We start from the raw sequence: 14,889 nt of genomic DNA, 5'->3' as shown, positions 1-14,889 counted from the left end.
GGAAGTAAAAAATGATTTCCCTTTCACACCCCTAATTTGCATATGCAAATTAGGATTCGGATTCGGTTCGGTATTCGGCTAAGTCTTTCACAAAGGATTTGGTGCATCCCTAACTTCGATATTCAAAGCGAAGTATAGCCATTCGATGGTCGAATTTCGAAGTATATTTCACTTCGAAATTTGACCTTTGATAAATCTGCCCCTTAATGTACATTCATATTTTAAAAAGTCGTTTTTTAGTGTCAGTGTAACTTTAAGGACAGAGGCATGTGCATACATCACCATATGAGGATAACCATTAATATTTAAAGCAAAAAAACATCAATATTTGCTTAATGATAAGCCCAAGTTACATCTTCAAGAAAATAAAGTGCAAAGTGTGGATATTGTTATCATTTGTGTGTCTTTCTTACCATTCCTCCAGCGGCTGAGCTCAGCCTCCAGCTTCTGGATAGTCTCCTTCAGAGTCTTGTTCTTCTCCTTTTCCTTCTCATACTTCTTCTTCCATTGCTCGGCAGTCAGCTCCAGGTTGACAGATGCAGTGTTCTTTATCGTCTTAGCCCTAAACAACATTTTATATAGGTATGGAATTTAAAGCTCGATTCTGCTGTCTTATTAAGGCTACACACTACAAATCCATGTGCCTTGATTTTGAGGTCAGCCCATCGGTCCATCTACATTTCCCAAAGTACCTGATTCATCCAAAAATATATTAAAGTTAAAGCAGGGGAATCAGCTCTTGATTTTGTAACTTTCTGAAACTGGCCATAGAACATGAGAATTGCCAGGTATAACCATCAAATACCTATTGTGCATAGGTACTGATGGCAACCTTCTTTTTGCACTCCTAATTGGCATTTTTCCATGATTCCTCCAATACCTATAACTACCTCTTGGTATTTGGTGTACCTAATCACACCCCCCACTAAAAAAATTACCTTTGTCCAAACATCAACGTTGACTTAGTCTCTGCATCATTGTAGCTGGATGGAGAGCAGCAGATGAACATTGTTGTCCTGCAGTTTCCTCCCAATGAGTCCTGAAGAATTCGAGTCATCTTGCTGTCTCTATAGGGCACATAACCTTTCTAAAATACAAAGGTAAATAACCATAAATAAAGATGCAGTGAGCACAAGTTTTGCCTAAATTAATATATTACACACCAACAGAAATGAAGTGGCTTTGATAACACTAAGGGGCACATTTACTATTGGTCGAATATCGAGGGTTAATTAACCCTCGACATTCGACCCTCGAAGTAAAATCCTCAACTTTGAATATCGAAGTAGAAGGATTTACCGCTAATGCTTCGATCGAAGGAAAAATCGTTCGATTAAATCCTTCGAATCGAACGATTCGAAGGATTTTAATCCATCGAACGAAGGATTTTCCTTTGATCTAAAAAACCTTAGAAAGCTTATGGGGAAGGTCCCCATAGGCTAATATTGGTGCTCGGTAGGTTTTAGGTGGCGAAGTAGGAAGTCAAAGTTTTTTTTAAATAACATTAAGGTCAAAGACAAATGGACACAACCCCTTTTTTCACCAAAAATCAGTAGGGTACCTACCATAGTTGCCTGCTATATACTCACAGCATATCTCATTTAAAACTAGAGACATCTTGATAAAAAAAGACACTTTTTTTTTATAAATCAAAGATGTCCCTTTATCTTTGGTTGAACTGCAGCAGCCTTTAGCTGTTTTTGGGATTCTAGAAGTTACTATCAACAATATGAAAGGGTCTCACTTTAGACATCCCTGACAACCTACATACTTAAAATATTCCACTCCACAACTAGTATATAGTATATAGGTGACTTGTGTGGTATGTAGTCCCACCGTGAATGAACTCTCTATCCTAAAGCAGAACCTGGAAGGACTAATGGGACACTTGAAACTTGATAACCCCCAAATCGGTCACTTTCTCTTTGTAGCTTAACATATAGAAACCAGGCAGAATGGATGTTTGCTTAGTGGGGGCAGATTTATTGAATTGTCAATTTGAATTGAGTTTTTTAAGTGGAATTCCACTAGGAAATAGTTACAAATAGTTAAAATTTGTTTTTTTTTAAAAATGTAACTTAGATTTTCGAAATTTATCATGTATTGGCTCTTTAAGAATTCAAATTAGACTATTTGACTATATTTTACAAACTCCCATGAACTCTAAATTAGACCCTTGATAAATCTGCCCCTTGAAGTATATAACGCTACCACACAAAGGCTCATTTAGGGGTTTGGGAGCTATTTTGCTTAAAGATCAAATGGACTTCAATGACATGAAATCAAAGTTCTCTCTTACCGATCCTTCAGCCAGGGCAGAAATCACATTTCCGAGAGCAGACAGAGATTTGTTGATATTCTTGGCTTCATCCAAAACGGCTCCTTCAGCTCCAGTCTTACTGACCTAAAAGAATGAATGAAAGAAAGGATGTAACAGAAAGATAGTGTTTCTCTTTCTTAAGCATACCTATACAGTCATTGCAGATACAGGGATCATTCCTTTATAAGTGCTATATAACCTGATATTCTGTACATACAAAAGTGTGCAGCCTCAGGCTATACATGGACAATATAAAAGCTATTTTGGGCATTCTTAGCACTGCTTTCCATATAGACACATCGTCCTTTGCCAGCCCTATAGTGCCCTCTAGCAGCTCCGTGCACAATGTTATGAATGATGCGTAGAGATAAAGATATCAAACAGATACTTCACATTAGGGACAACATTATATTTCTGCAACTTATATTCAGTTTCAAGTCTTTTAACTGCATAAAAGACAAATCCAAAAATAGCAGACTCCTTGCTTATATCAGCTTAAAGTGCTTACTAACATAATCAGTTTATTTATATTTGTTGTATAAGAGGAAATACAACCCTTTAAAGCTAATATGCAGCAGCTAATATTGCTGACTCCAGCAAACAATATTTTAACTTTCAGGTCTGATACATTTTGATAATATCAACATGAAGACCTCTATTTATAAATGCAAGGCAAAAAGCCAGTATTCAACACCAGTTTTTATCCAAAGCTTTTAATGAAATGGGTCCATTGTGATGCAAAATCATAATGAAAATTCCAGCATAATTCTGCTTTGTGCACTTCTGGCAAATGGGTGCACCAGAGCTTTTACATACAGAATTGGGCAAAGGGAAACTTGGTGGTGTTTAACTGATCACAGTTTTAAAAATGTGAGTTTAATTTAATTAGTTTAACCCCAAATTTTGTGTTTTTTTCATTAATTAAATTTGCATGTTTATAAAATAACCCTACTCAAGCTCTCTTTAAAGTGTCAGAGTTTTTCTACGTTCCAAAAACCTGTTCAGGTAACATTACGGATATTGCCGAAACGCTGCCAGAAACCGATACAGCAAGACTGATTAATAATAAGAATATGTAGACTGCACTGGGTCCTGTGTTGTCATGTAATTTGATGGGATTTTATAGTTTCTGTATTGTTTAATATAACCGTTAGCTATTTATGAAAATAAGAAATTCAAATTAGTAAATAGGCCCTAAATGTAATGATAACTCTACCAATTAGGGTTCAGATTTGATTGCTAATTCTATTTTGTGTGGGGGGGGGTTATTTGGCCAAATTTTGAATTTGGTGCATCCCTAATGGTTTTCTATATATTAAACACATTGTTTTAAACCAGTGTTCCCCATTTTTTTTTTTCTCCATGGCCTCAAATTATGCTGCAACATCTGAACTAATACTTTGTTTATTTAATTGTGGAATACCAAGTCTCCAAACAGCTTGGTAAAAGCCTACATGCCATAAGGAAAGCAGTCATGGAATCACTTAGGTTCTAACCTTTTCACATCCAGCCAGATCAACCAGATACAACTTCCCACTGAGCTTCTGCTCCGTCTCCACATTCTCCTGCTTAATATTGATGAGGAAGATGCTGTGGCTACGGGAACTGTGCTCATTCATGTCTAAAATAGAGTGATAGGAACATGAGGAGTGTCATCTTAGAAGAGAAACAATGGATGTTCTTGAAAAACACAGTTAATAATGGAAAGAATGAATATGGTAACGAGAGTAGGATGGTAACAGTGAGCATAAATTGGAATAAATCAATATTTAATAAAAATATTTAATAAAAATTATTCGAATGGGCAGGAAAAAAATTATTAGAATGGGCAGGAAAGCTCTGAATGAAATGAAACAGGCTCAAAATGCAAAAAATAAACAGTAAGGTACTAGTATTTTCCTTTCAGGTCTCACTTGTTACTGCAACATGGCGGTTTGACTTCCCTTCATCAATGACGTCCAGGATCTCCTCTGGGCTGGACACAAAGCGCTCAGTGCAACCCTGGAAAGTTACAATAAAGCCCATGGTATGGTCAGTCAAAGACAAATTCCCTACAATGAATTTAGAATAAATTAAAGATTCCACTCTTGTTGTGTCCAACACTTTTTGACCATCTTTGAGGACACTGCGCTGGAATTAGCCCCTTGGCCCATAGCTGGTCACTCTGAATGAATATGAAATTATATGGTGAATCACAATTTTGGCACTAATCCAAATTACACGAATAAATGTTTATATTACACATGTTTATATAATCTCAGTTAGTGATATCTAGTTCAATAAGGTGACAACTTTATGTTTGTAAGAAAAATAATATAACATTACCAAGATCCTAAAGTCTTAATAGCATGTATACCTTTATATGTAAATATTCCAGATAGATATTTATATAGATATATAGATTTAATATATTTCCATTATTCCCACAAGCAAACAGGTTTGGTAGTTTATTTTTATCTCTGATATTAATGTTGGTCTCTCAACCTCATTTTTAAACTCCCTTAAACTGCAAAGAAAATCACTTTTGGGGTAAGGGCACACGCTAAGATTCGAGGAGATTTAGTCGCCCGGCGACAAATCGCCTCTTCTTTGGACAACTTATCTCCCCAAAAAGCCTTCCCGCCGGCTAGTATCGAAATCGCTGGCGGGATGGCACGCGCTTCTTTTTCCAAAGTCGCTTGAAGTTAACTTACGAGGAAACTTTGGGCGACTTCGGAAAATTAAGCGTTCCAAGTGCCATGCTGCTGGCGATTTAGATTCTAGCCGGCGGTGAGGCAGTTCAGGGAGATTAGTTGCCCAAAGAAGAAGCGGTTTGTCGCTGGGCAACTAATCTCCCCCAATAGCTTTGTGTGCCCCATCCCTTATAGTGTGTGTTTAATAAATTTGTTTCACAAATAAAGGTTTGTTAGTGAACTCAATGTGATAAGCAAAGTGCAATTTTTGGGCACAAATCACCATTTTTAAAAAACACAATATAGCATTTTCCCTATAATTCCATTGTAATGCAGGCTGATGCTAAGTAGTGTCACAACCAGCACACAGTGCACCAATATGGATGCAATTCTGTGTGTTGTAAGGACTAGTAGTGGCAAACCATCAACCCGCGGCTGACCCTTACCTGCCCACTCGCAACTTGAACCCAACCTGACTCTGGCAAGTCCCCTCTATTTATAGACCCACGCCCAACAAACCCATTTCTGACATCATGAAAGGGGGCGGAGCAGGCACATGCCTACAAACAGAGCATGCCGATGCGAAAGCAAGTAAGCAAAAGAATGCATCAAATCCTCTTTTGGGTATACCGCTATCCCAATATCCAGTAATTAATTTACAAATGAGGAGAGCACTTCTCAGTAGCAAAAAAACGATGTGGTTGTGTTTATTTAAGGCTACTACATGACATGTTTCGGGTCATTACATACCCTTTCTCAAGCAAAAGCCGGAAGTGTAAGATCACTGGCAGGAAGAGCAGAAGGAAGAGCACAATCCAAACCTGCCCACAACCTGGAAAACTTTTGCAGAAGTCAGCCAGAACCAGCCCAACCTGCGAGTGAACCTGCCGGAACCTGTTGGGACCGGCCCACACATCACTAGTGAGGACAGTTTCCAAATGGGGATGTCATCACTTCTGGTACATCAATGTGAGTGGTTTCGATAGCACCATTAATACCACATTCATTTTGCATAAGTCAGTTGTGTCTATGGACACAACCGGTTAGTGGCACCCTGGAATTGTAGTCACATCCCTGTTGTCAATAGTTCCACATTCCTTAATGTACATAAAAGTACTTTGTGAATAATGCCAGTGTGTCTAATATAGACCTCTGCACTTACATTCGTAAAAAAATCTCTCTAATCTTTATTATTCTTCTCCTTACAGGTACATAGTTACACAGTTAAATTGGGTTGAAAAAAGACAAAGTTCATCAAATTCAACCCATGCAAATAAAAACCCAGCATCCATACACACACCTCCATACCCATACTTAAATTCTATATACCCATATCAATACTAACTATAGAGTTTAGTATCACAATAGCCTTTGATATTATGTCTGTCCAAGAATTCTTCCAAGCCATTCTTAAAGGCATTAACTGAATCAGCCATCACAGCATCACCCGGCAGTGCATTCCACAACCTCACTGTCCTGACTGTGAAGAACCCCCTACGTTGCTTCAAATGAAAGTTCTTTTCTTCTAGTCTGAAGGGGTGGCCTCTGGTACGGTGATGCTCTTTATGGGTAAAAAGGTCCCCTGCTATTTGACTATAATGTCCTCTAATGTACTTAAGTGTAATCATGTCCTTGCTTGATTATTTGCTTAGGGAGTTGCTCAACCTAATATTGTTTTCCAGCTGCAAATCATTGCTCTAACTGGCTAAATACAAAATGGGTCAGCATTTTCCACACAGTACGGTTGGGTTGTTTGTTGTAAATAACAAATTATGAATCAGAATAAGTATTATTTCCATTTTATAGTTCTAGAAATGTATTCCAGGCAATCCTGCACATAGAGAATTTCAGACACAGCAATTTACTGGCCTATAAATAGAAAGTTTGGTGCCTGAGGCAAAGGGACATTGTTACTTGCCCACAGCCAGCCGGAACAAGCCCAGCCAAATGTGAATTAGATCAGATAGGTCTGTTGAACTGGCAACCTTGTGTGGCCCACCACATGAAAGTCTGCCTGCTGTGATTCCTTGCTTTGTATAAGCTTTGTATAAGCATGAAATAAGCACCATTAATACTGTAAAAAATATTGATTGATAATTGGAGACCTCCCAGGTTTCTACAGACTCTAATCAGTGGCACAAACCCCTGCTTTTCTATGGTAGCATGGTACATTCCTATAGTTATACCTGTACTAAACCTAATATATAAAGACATTACCAAAACCAGAGAGGTGACTATTGCCATTGCCATATCACCAGGCTGTACAACACTGCAAGCTGAGCTAATTAAATGCAGGGTTCATGCATCTATGCACATCATATCAGTGAGAGCGCTACCAGCTGCATAGAGCACATTCCCAGCTCGAAAAATGGTCATTGTGACTGTGCAGAAGGAAATCTGAGAGAGATCAATACAGGCTGTCTAATCAGTGTGCCGGGTATCAGCAGAACATTGCCAGAAACAGATACGCCTCTTCTGATAATATGAGCAAATCCATTACTTCTGTACAGTACACTGCGCTATTTATGTCATGCTCTGTTCTTTGGTAATTACACACCACAGGGCCATTAATTAGCTATTCATTTTGTACAGTTGACTTAATGTCTGATTGGTCACTATGTCATTAAATTAGCCTGTGCCTTAAAAATCAAGCAGAGCACATATACAGAACCAAAGAAATGGCTACTGATGTGTAATACATTTGATGATGGAGGCAGCCTATTCATATCAAGCAATTAATTTAAGTAATTTAAGTGGTTTCTGATCGCCTAATTATCACCTTGTATGGTAGATGGGGCTTGGTTTATAAATACTATATGTAGCAGTGATTCTGGGAGAGTCTGAAATACCTACCATAAAATGAGCTTCTATTGTTCCAAAAAGGAAACAGAAATTGTAATGTGTGTATTACAGCTTCCCCCATGCAAGAATACTACTTTTTTTATTGCAGTACTGTAAAACATTTGTTTCTAAAATTATACTACAGTAATAAGATCTATTATCCAGAATTGTTGCAACCTGGGGGCATTTTGTACTGTGATGACAGTATGCTTTTTATAGGGCAGTATAACCCCCTTTTCAGCATGAGTCCAGTCAATAGGGTTTGTGCTGAACTATTTGCTCATTGTTTTAATTGGGAAATACATTTATTTTGTTATTTCCTGCATTAAACAAGGCAATATCTGAAACTGAAAGTAAAGTCATATTCTACCTCTTGTTCATAGGAGTACAATTAAAACAAACAGCAGTCAACTGAGAAGCCCTTTCAATAATTAGCTGCTTTTTGCCTCTAACAAAGGCTACATCTTTAGGAAAGGATGGGTTTTGTTTATACAGAGAGCATTTCGGTGGGTTGCTTAGTTTTGATTGTGCTCAGAAGAACCTAGATTTCAATTTCAGAATGTGCTCTGTTTAGTGCAATGAATAACAATAAGAAAATAAATAAATAAAGCAAAAAGTATGTACTTTGTAGTCCTCGTTGTATTCGAGTTCCATTTATGTCATTTTAATGTAATTTTTCAATCAATGTCCCACTAGTGGACTATTGGGACAATAACGTAATTATTTAAAAGCTAAACCAAAGGTTGGGGATTTACCATAATAAATTAGAGATTTTAGTCACCTTGAACTCTTGACTATGCACATATCTGGCTGCCAAAGAGCCACTTCAAGTTTGAAACCACAAGAATTGCAATACGACTAGAAATGTAATAACATTCTTAATGGGTTAAAAAATAAAAATTACATTCTTTTCTTCGCAGATTTTAAAACTGTTCACATGTTTATGTTTTTTTCATTAGAAATTTTTCTACATTCCCACTGGGAAATGTGGGCTGGTTATCAAAAATCTTTTCCACGTTCACTGTATTCATCGCTGTAGAGACATGAGCACCATGGATACAGACATCTTTTCGGAGCAAGATAAATACTCATGCACAGTCGAGAAATAAATGATTTAAAGAGCTGCTAATAAACTCAGTAATTACACAAATGTAATTCATAAAAGATTAATGAGTCTCATCCCAAGGACTCTGATTATCGGTAGTAAAATGCGGGTCGTTGCTCACCTTGACAAAGGGAACACGGTTTTTGTCTTCGTGAACTGAGAGATTGGTTTTAGATACTGAGAAAAGGGAAAAAAAAGTGGAAAGAAAGAAGGATTTGTCATAAAAATCATGTATACTGTACTGTGAGATCAGAAGAGAAAAGTGAGTCTATTGGTAAATAACTGTTACTGTTTCTATGTTACAAGAGTTGAGGTATATAGCAGATATCCCAGAAAGCAGCTTTCCACAACCTAACAAATTCTATGAATTCATCTGCAGGAGAGATCTGCAATGCGGTGCAATATCCTGCTGTCCGTGCCCATCTTAAAAGTGTGTATGTAGGGCTTGGGAGGTGCTACAATGTGAATTACAGTATATGTACCTATGTCATATTTCTCAATGGTAGAAACAAGTAGTATTTCCTGCACACCCTGGCCCTCCAGACTGGGAACTTCCTGGTGCACAGTAGGAGAAGAAGCAGCTCTAAATCAACCTGAAAACTTCAGAAATACACCGGCACACAAGGATACTGCAGCCCTTGCTTGTTAACTGGGTTCTCCCTGAAACTAGCTAGCAGGGCTGGTGTATTTCTCAAGTCTTCATATTTCTGACTGGACCAGAGCTAGAGGACTCAAAGTCAAGTTTACCTCTAACCTAGATGTAGATGCTAATGTGATGGAGGGGTCCAACCAAGTACCGAATCATGTGTGCATTACATACGTATGTGTGTGTTTTTAGAGAAAGCAACAGAGAGAACATTGTCCAGGGCATTTCATAATGAAATGAGGGGCATACAAGAAAGTGGGCTTAAATTTGGAAAATGTCCAGAATATCCTTTTGAGAATGTGTAAAGTGGTGCTGTGGGTTCCCATTTTGAGTGAAAATACAGTGTTAAGGAGGTATAGCTAAATAGCAATCTTAAAGGGAATCTATACCCCAAAATGAATACTTAAGCAACAGATAGTTTATATCATATTAAGTGGCATATTAAAGAATCTCACCAAACTGGAGTGTATATTTAAGTAAATATTGCCCTTTTACATCTCTTGCCTTGAACCACCATTTTGTTATATTCTGTGTGCTGTCTCAGACATCACCTGACCAGAAATACTGCAGCTCTGAAAACTACTCAACTGAAAAAAGTGTTTGGAAGGTGAACAACACCTTTAAAATTATAATTTTCTATTCAGGAGCACATAATCGTAGGGAAATGGTTTATTTACATGAAACAGGGTTTTACATATGAGCTCTTTTATGCAATATATTTGTACATTGTTTGGGGTATGGTTTTCCTTTAAAGCTGGAGCTTCAGCTTTGTATTAAGTAACAGAGTCATACTGGCAAGTGGACCCCAGCCCTCGTGGGCACCACCATCCAGACCCACCAAAACATCGTCCCTCTCCCCTGACCCCCAGGATGGGTGTGGCGGCCCCTGAGGTGGTAGCATGTTGGTCCTCAGACCCCCCAGTCTGACACTGTTAGGAAATACTGCACAATGTAACAGGGATAAATCAATGAACTCTGAGGCTGACAAAGTGATTCATTCTGAGGATGGAAAAGGGGCATACCATGAGGCAAATAAAGGGGCATGTCCTGAGGCTGGGGCACCCAGGTGGCAATAAAGCTCTAAGCCTGGAGGAACAAAGAAATGCATTATCTGCCCTACTCTACAATTGGACTTGCCACTTTCACAAATATAACTGCATCACGAATGTTGTATGCACAGATGAAAATGCAGCTGTAAATGTTTTCTCCAACAATGACATGGTGAAGGCACTGGAAACCACATATACAGTATCTTCTGCTGATGTACACTGCAGGTTGTGCATCATGCAGTATTAGCACTTCATTTCTAATTGAAGCACCCATAATACATTATAAAGCATGTCCAGCTTTGTGACTCCTGCATCCTACAGCTAGACACAGGTGCATTTCTGGACACCACTACCAGGGCCATGTGTAGTTGAGGGATGATCCTGGGCAAAACAGACCGTTGAAGGATCATTAGTTGGGCATTGCTGATACAGTGTTACTGTTGCCACATTGCCCTACTATACCTACTAAGCACCACTCGTCCTACTTACAACAGTTTTGCGCACTGTATGTACATTGTACCTTTGTGCCAGGCAGGAAAAGTGAAACCACTTTTTTTGCCAATTTTTGCACCCAGTAGTGAGTGAGAGTTACAGTATCAGATAGAATTGGTCATGCATATAACAACAATATAATACTCACCATCAAGAAGGTCTCTTATTTTATCCAGGTAAATTTCAAAATAGGAAACCTATAAAAGAAAAATGAGTGAAAGCTACAAAGACAGCATGTGGCTACTAGTACAGCACCCTACCTACCTGTCACACCAGCAATGTATACCAGCAACAGCTAAAATACCCTATACCCTATAATCCTTGATTACTACAAGTCTCATTCACCCCAATCAATGACTATGAAAATTGCTGTTACCTGATATTGTAGAATATAAAAGTAGACATTTTTGAAAGAACTTCTCCTGTGTGTTTATGTTAAGAGATAATGTCTGATTTTATTCTCATGGGTGTATGTAGGATTTCCCAATATCATTTCAGCAATCCCTATGAATATTGCTGTGAAAGTGTATGTTAGTACCTAGGATCCCATAGGAGGCACACGCACTGCATGGGTTAACTTAAACATTGGGTCTTAGTGAATCAGAAGCAGGAACTATATTTGCACTGCATCTGCAATTTTGCCACCATCCCATTCAAACACTAAGAACACTGTTTGCTACAAGGTACAGTCTAAACAGAATGCCCTGGACTGTGAAAACCATTACACACCCTCAGTATACATGCCCCTAAGGGAGAAAAATAAATTATGAAAAACTGATGACTAAGAAAGAAAGAAACAGCCAAGAAATATCAAAGCCAATATCTGCACCCATGGAGGTACTGAATTGGCAGCAGCTGATATTGTATCCGATATATTACCTTAATATGAAATTCCAGGTTCTCATCCATGGAGTAGATATGGTTAAAGATATCCCTGGTAATCCTTGGAATTATTCCCATCAACTGTGGGTCATGAAGCTTCCCCTGTAAAACAGATTTACACTTGCTACTTCTTGCAGTTCCCCAGAGAGAATTCATTCACAACAACACAGAAATACCAGCACCTGGCTACTAACAAATGTACTAACAAATATATATATATATACTGTATATATATATATATATATATATATATATATATATATATATATATATAAAATTTGAAAGCAAAATCCTGTGACGGAGTGTGGGTACTATATATATATATATATATATATATATATATATATATATATATATATATATATATATATATATATATATATATATATATATATATATATATATATATTATACATACCATACATACAATCATAAGTATGACTTTGCATATTGAGTATACGGTCCATTATATGGGAGTTGTATGGAGGTCATTAGGTGGTATGAGGCATGGAGAGATGCAGTCTTGCACTTTACATGGATTGCAATCAGGTTGACAGGATCAGCAGGCTATTTGGGTAAAGCCCCATTGGTGACTACTTCTCAATGATAGGCTATAAAACTTAAAGGGTTGTTTAGGCTGAACCCTACATTTTGGTAAAGTGTAGCTTTAGAATGGCACAGCAGGACACCAGCGCTAGTGGGTCTATGCAACAGGTATGAGGAGATCAGGTGCTCTGGTGAGCCCATGGGTCTCCAGTCCAACATTGGCCAAGCGTTAAACATCAGTATTTGTAGTTAGTATGGGTATAGACAATTAAAGAGAGTTAAAAGCACGGGGCTTAGCTAGTGCTCCAGCTGTGACTCCTGCTTCCCTCTGGCTATTGTGTCACGCTACACTGACAGCTGCTGGAGAAGATTACATGGGAAATGGAACCCAGTGAGGGACAACAGGAGATCAGATCAGCAGGGAAGGAAATCGACAGTACAAAATAAGTACAAGGAGCCGTAGGCAATTCATATAAAATGAGGGAGACCACAGTCTATAAAGGAAATGTGGAAATGGGTAAAATGTGTTGAAGTGACAGTGTGAAAGGTAGAATCTATGAAAGTAATATGATAAGTCATATTAAAATAACTGTGGTTTTATTAAAACAGTGCAAGAGAAAGCATTAAATCAGAAATACAGTATTTGTATAAAGGTCCTCATGTGCATATGGCACATGAGGACCTATATACATATACCGGATACAAGACTAATGGGAGGAAGTAAAATAATGAGAGTCAGGAAGGTGATGAACATCGAAGTCAAGGGACAGAATTTCATCTGTGATGAAGTAGAATAAAAACTGCTGAAATGTGCTGAAGAACAAAAGGCTTATGGTTGGTGTGCAGGCCGGGATTTGTGGAAAGATTACCAAGGTCCGGGCCTAGGGCAGCAGGATTTTAGGGGGACGGCATATTGCCCAACCACACCCAAATTGGTTCAGGAACACTGAGGATTCACAGCAGATTCAACAGTTTTATAAATTTCATGTTCCCCAATCCCCATTAGTTCGGTACCAATGAAAATTTGCATGAATAAATAGGAGGGGGCGGGGGGAACAAATGGCAGCGGGCCTAGGGGTGCCCACCATGTAAATCCGACCCTGTTGGTGTGAGAGAGAAAAAATGGGAAAGCCCTGATACTGTAAAAGTTCAACCTTACGGAGACTTACCTCCATGGTGTGGGTCTTTCCAGATGCGGTCTGCCCATAAGCAAAGATGGTCCCATTATATCCAGCCAGCACATCTACAGTAAACATAAAGGATTAAAAGTTTTCATTCTATGGGGCAGATTCACTAAAGGGCAAGTGGCCGTCCCTTTAGAAAATTCGCTATAAATTCAATCTGCAGGGACATCACCAATTCACTAACAGGCGCAGATGACAATTTGCTAGTGTGCCGAAAATGCATTTAAGTTTAAAAAACGCTGGCGACTTTTCCTTTTTTTAAGCGGGATTACCTTCAATAGTCCTAACTTGAACTTTTTGTGGCAGACATTTGAGAACATATGGAACATTCATTTTACAATGGGCTCATGTGTAGGGCATAATATTTAAAGGCGTATTTATCAAATGGTAAACTTTCACTTTCACCCTTTGATAAATATGCCTTTAAGAAATCCATAGGAATGAATGTAGAGAGGCGATATTTCACTCTAGTGGATTGTGGCGATCTCTAACTTCACTTTATGATAAATATGCCCTAGTCTTTTATGTCCACAAGCCCAGTGAGCAAAGTATAATTTCAAGCACAATCGCAATGCAGTGTTTTTACCAGAATTGCATCAGATTTGGCAAAATCAACACAAATACGTCACAATTGATGCAGGGCATATCAATAGGTGCAGCAGTGCTCAATTTGTAATAGAAGACGAGAAGCATTAACATTCCTAGCATTGGCAGGCCCCGGTCCCTCCCACCCCCCATGCAACCTTCTTAACAGATTTGGCTGTGCCTGAGGCTCCGAAGGGTCCTAAGGATGTGTGAGCTCCGGTGTGATCGCACCCAAAGTAGTTCCGCCACTGGGACTGACAACTATATGGAAGTGCAAAGTGCAGTGACATCACTCCAACTTGCCGTGCAGCAGTAAAGAGTGACTGAAGATTTTCAGAGCACAAGTCACATGGTTTGGGGGCACCTGGGAAATGGACATCATGTCTAGCCCCCTACCAACTTTCAAAATTAAATATTAGAAAAATCTGTTTGCTCTTAGAAACTGGATTTCAGTGCAGGAATAGTATTATTAACTAATATGTTTTGAAGGGGAAAAAAAGCATGTTTTCCCACAACAGTATCCCTTTAAAGGAAAACTTTACCCCCAAAATGAATATTTAAGCAACA

General features: G+C 38.5%; 1 protein-coding gene across 5 annotated transcripts in view; it reads right to left on the bottom strand.

Annotated features, from left to right (window-relative positions):
* The window catches only part of LOC108709864 (kinesin heavy chain), an 81,620-nt gene that overhangs the window by 38,127 nt on the left and 28,604 nt on the right, over window positions 1–14,889 (bottom strand). For all 5 annotated transcript variants that reach the window (XM_041584427.1, XM_041584425.1, XM_041584426.1 and 2 more), the window contains exons 3-11: window positions 13,723–13,796; window positions 12,005–12,109; window positions 11,274–11,322; window positions 9,060–9,115; window positions 4,234–4,321; window positions 3,817–3,941; window positions 2,300–2,404; window positions 939–1,087; window positions 414–562 (exon numbers count right to left, since the gene is read on the bottom strand). In XM_041584427.1, the coding sequence (XP_041440361.1) occupies window positions 414–562; window positions 939–1,087; window positions 2,300–2,404; window positions 3,817–3,941; window positions 4,234–4,321; window positions 9,060–9,115; window positions 11,274–11,322; window positions 12,005–12,109; window positions 13,723–13,796 (900 nt within the window). The remainder of the gene's footprint in view (window positions 1–413; window positions 563–938; window positions 1,088–2,299; window positions 2,405–3,816; window positions 3,942–4,233; window positions 4,322–9,059; window positions 9,116–11,273; window positions 11,323–12,004; window positions 12,110–13,722; window positions 13,797–14,889) is intronic.

The sequence above is a fragment of the Xenopus laevis genome, chromosome 2S (assembly GCF_017654675.1).
Source record: "Xenopus laevis strain J_2021 chromosome 2S, Xenopus_laevis_v10.1, whole genome shotgun sequence".
Taxonomy (NCBI): domain Eukaryota; kingdom Metazoa; phylum Chordata; class Amphibia; order Anura; family Pipidae; genus Xenopus; species Xenopus laevis.
The sequence above is the reverse complement of the archived record's forward strand: the minus strand, read 5'-3'. Positions and strand labels throughout refer to the sequence as shown.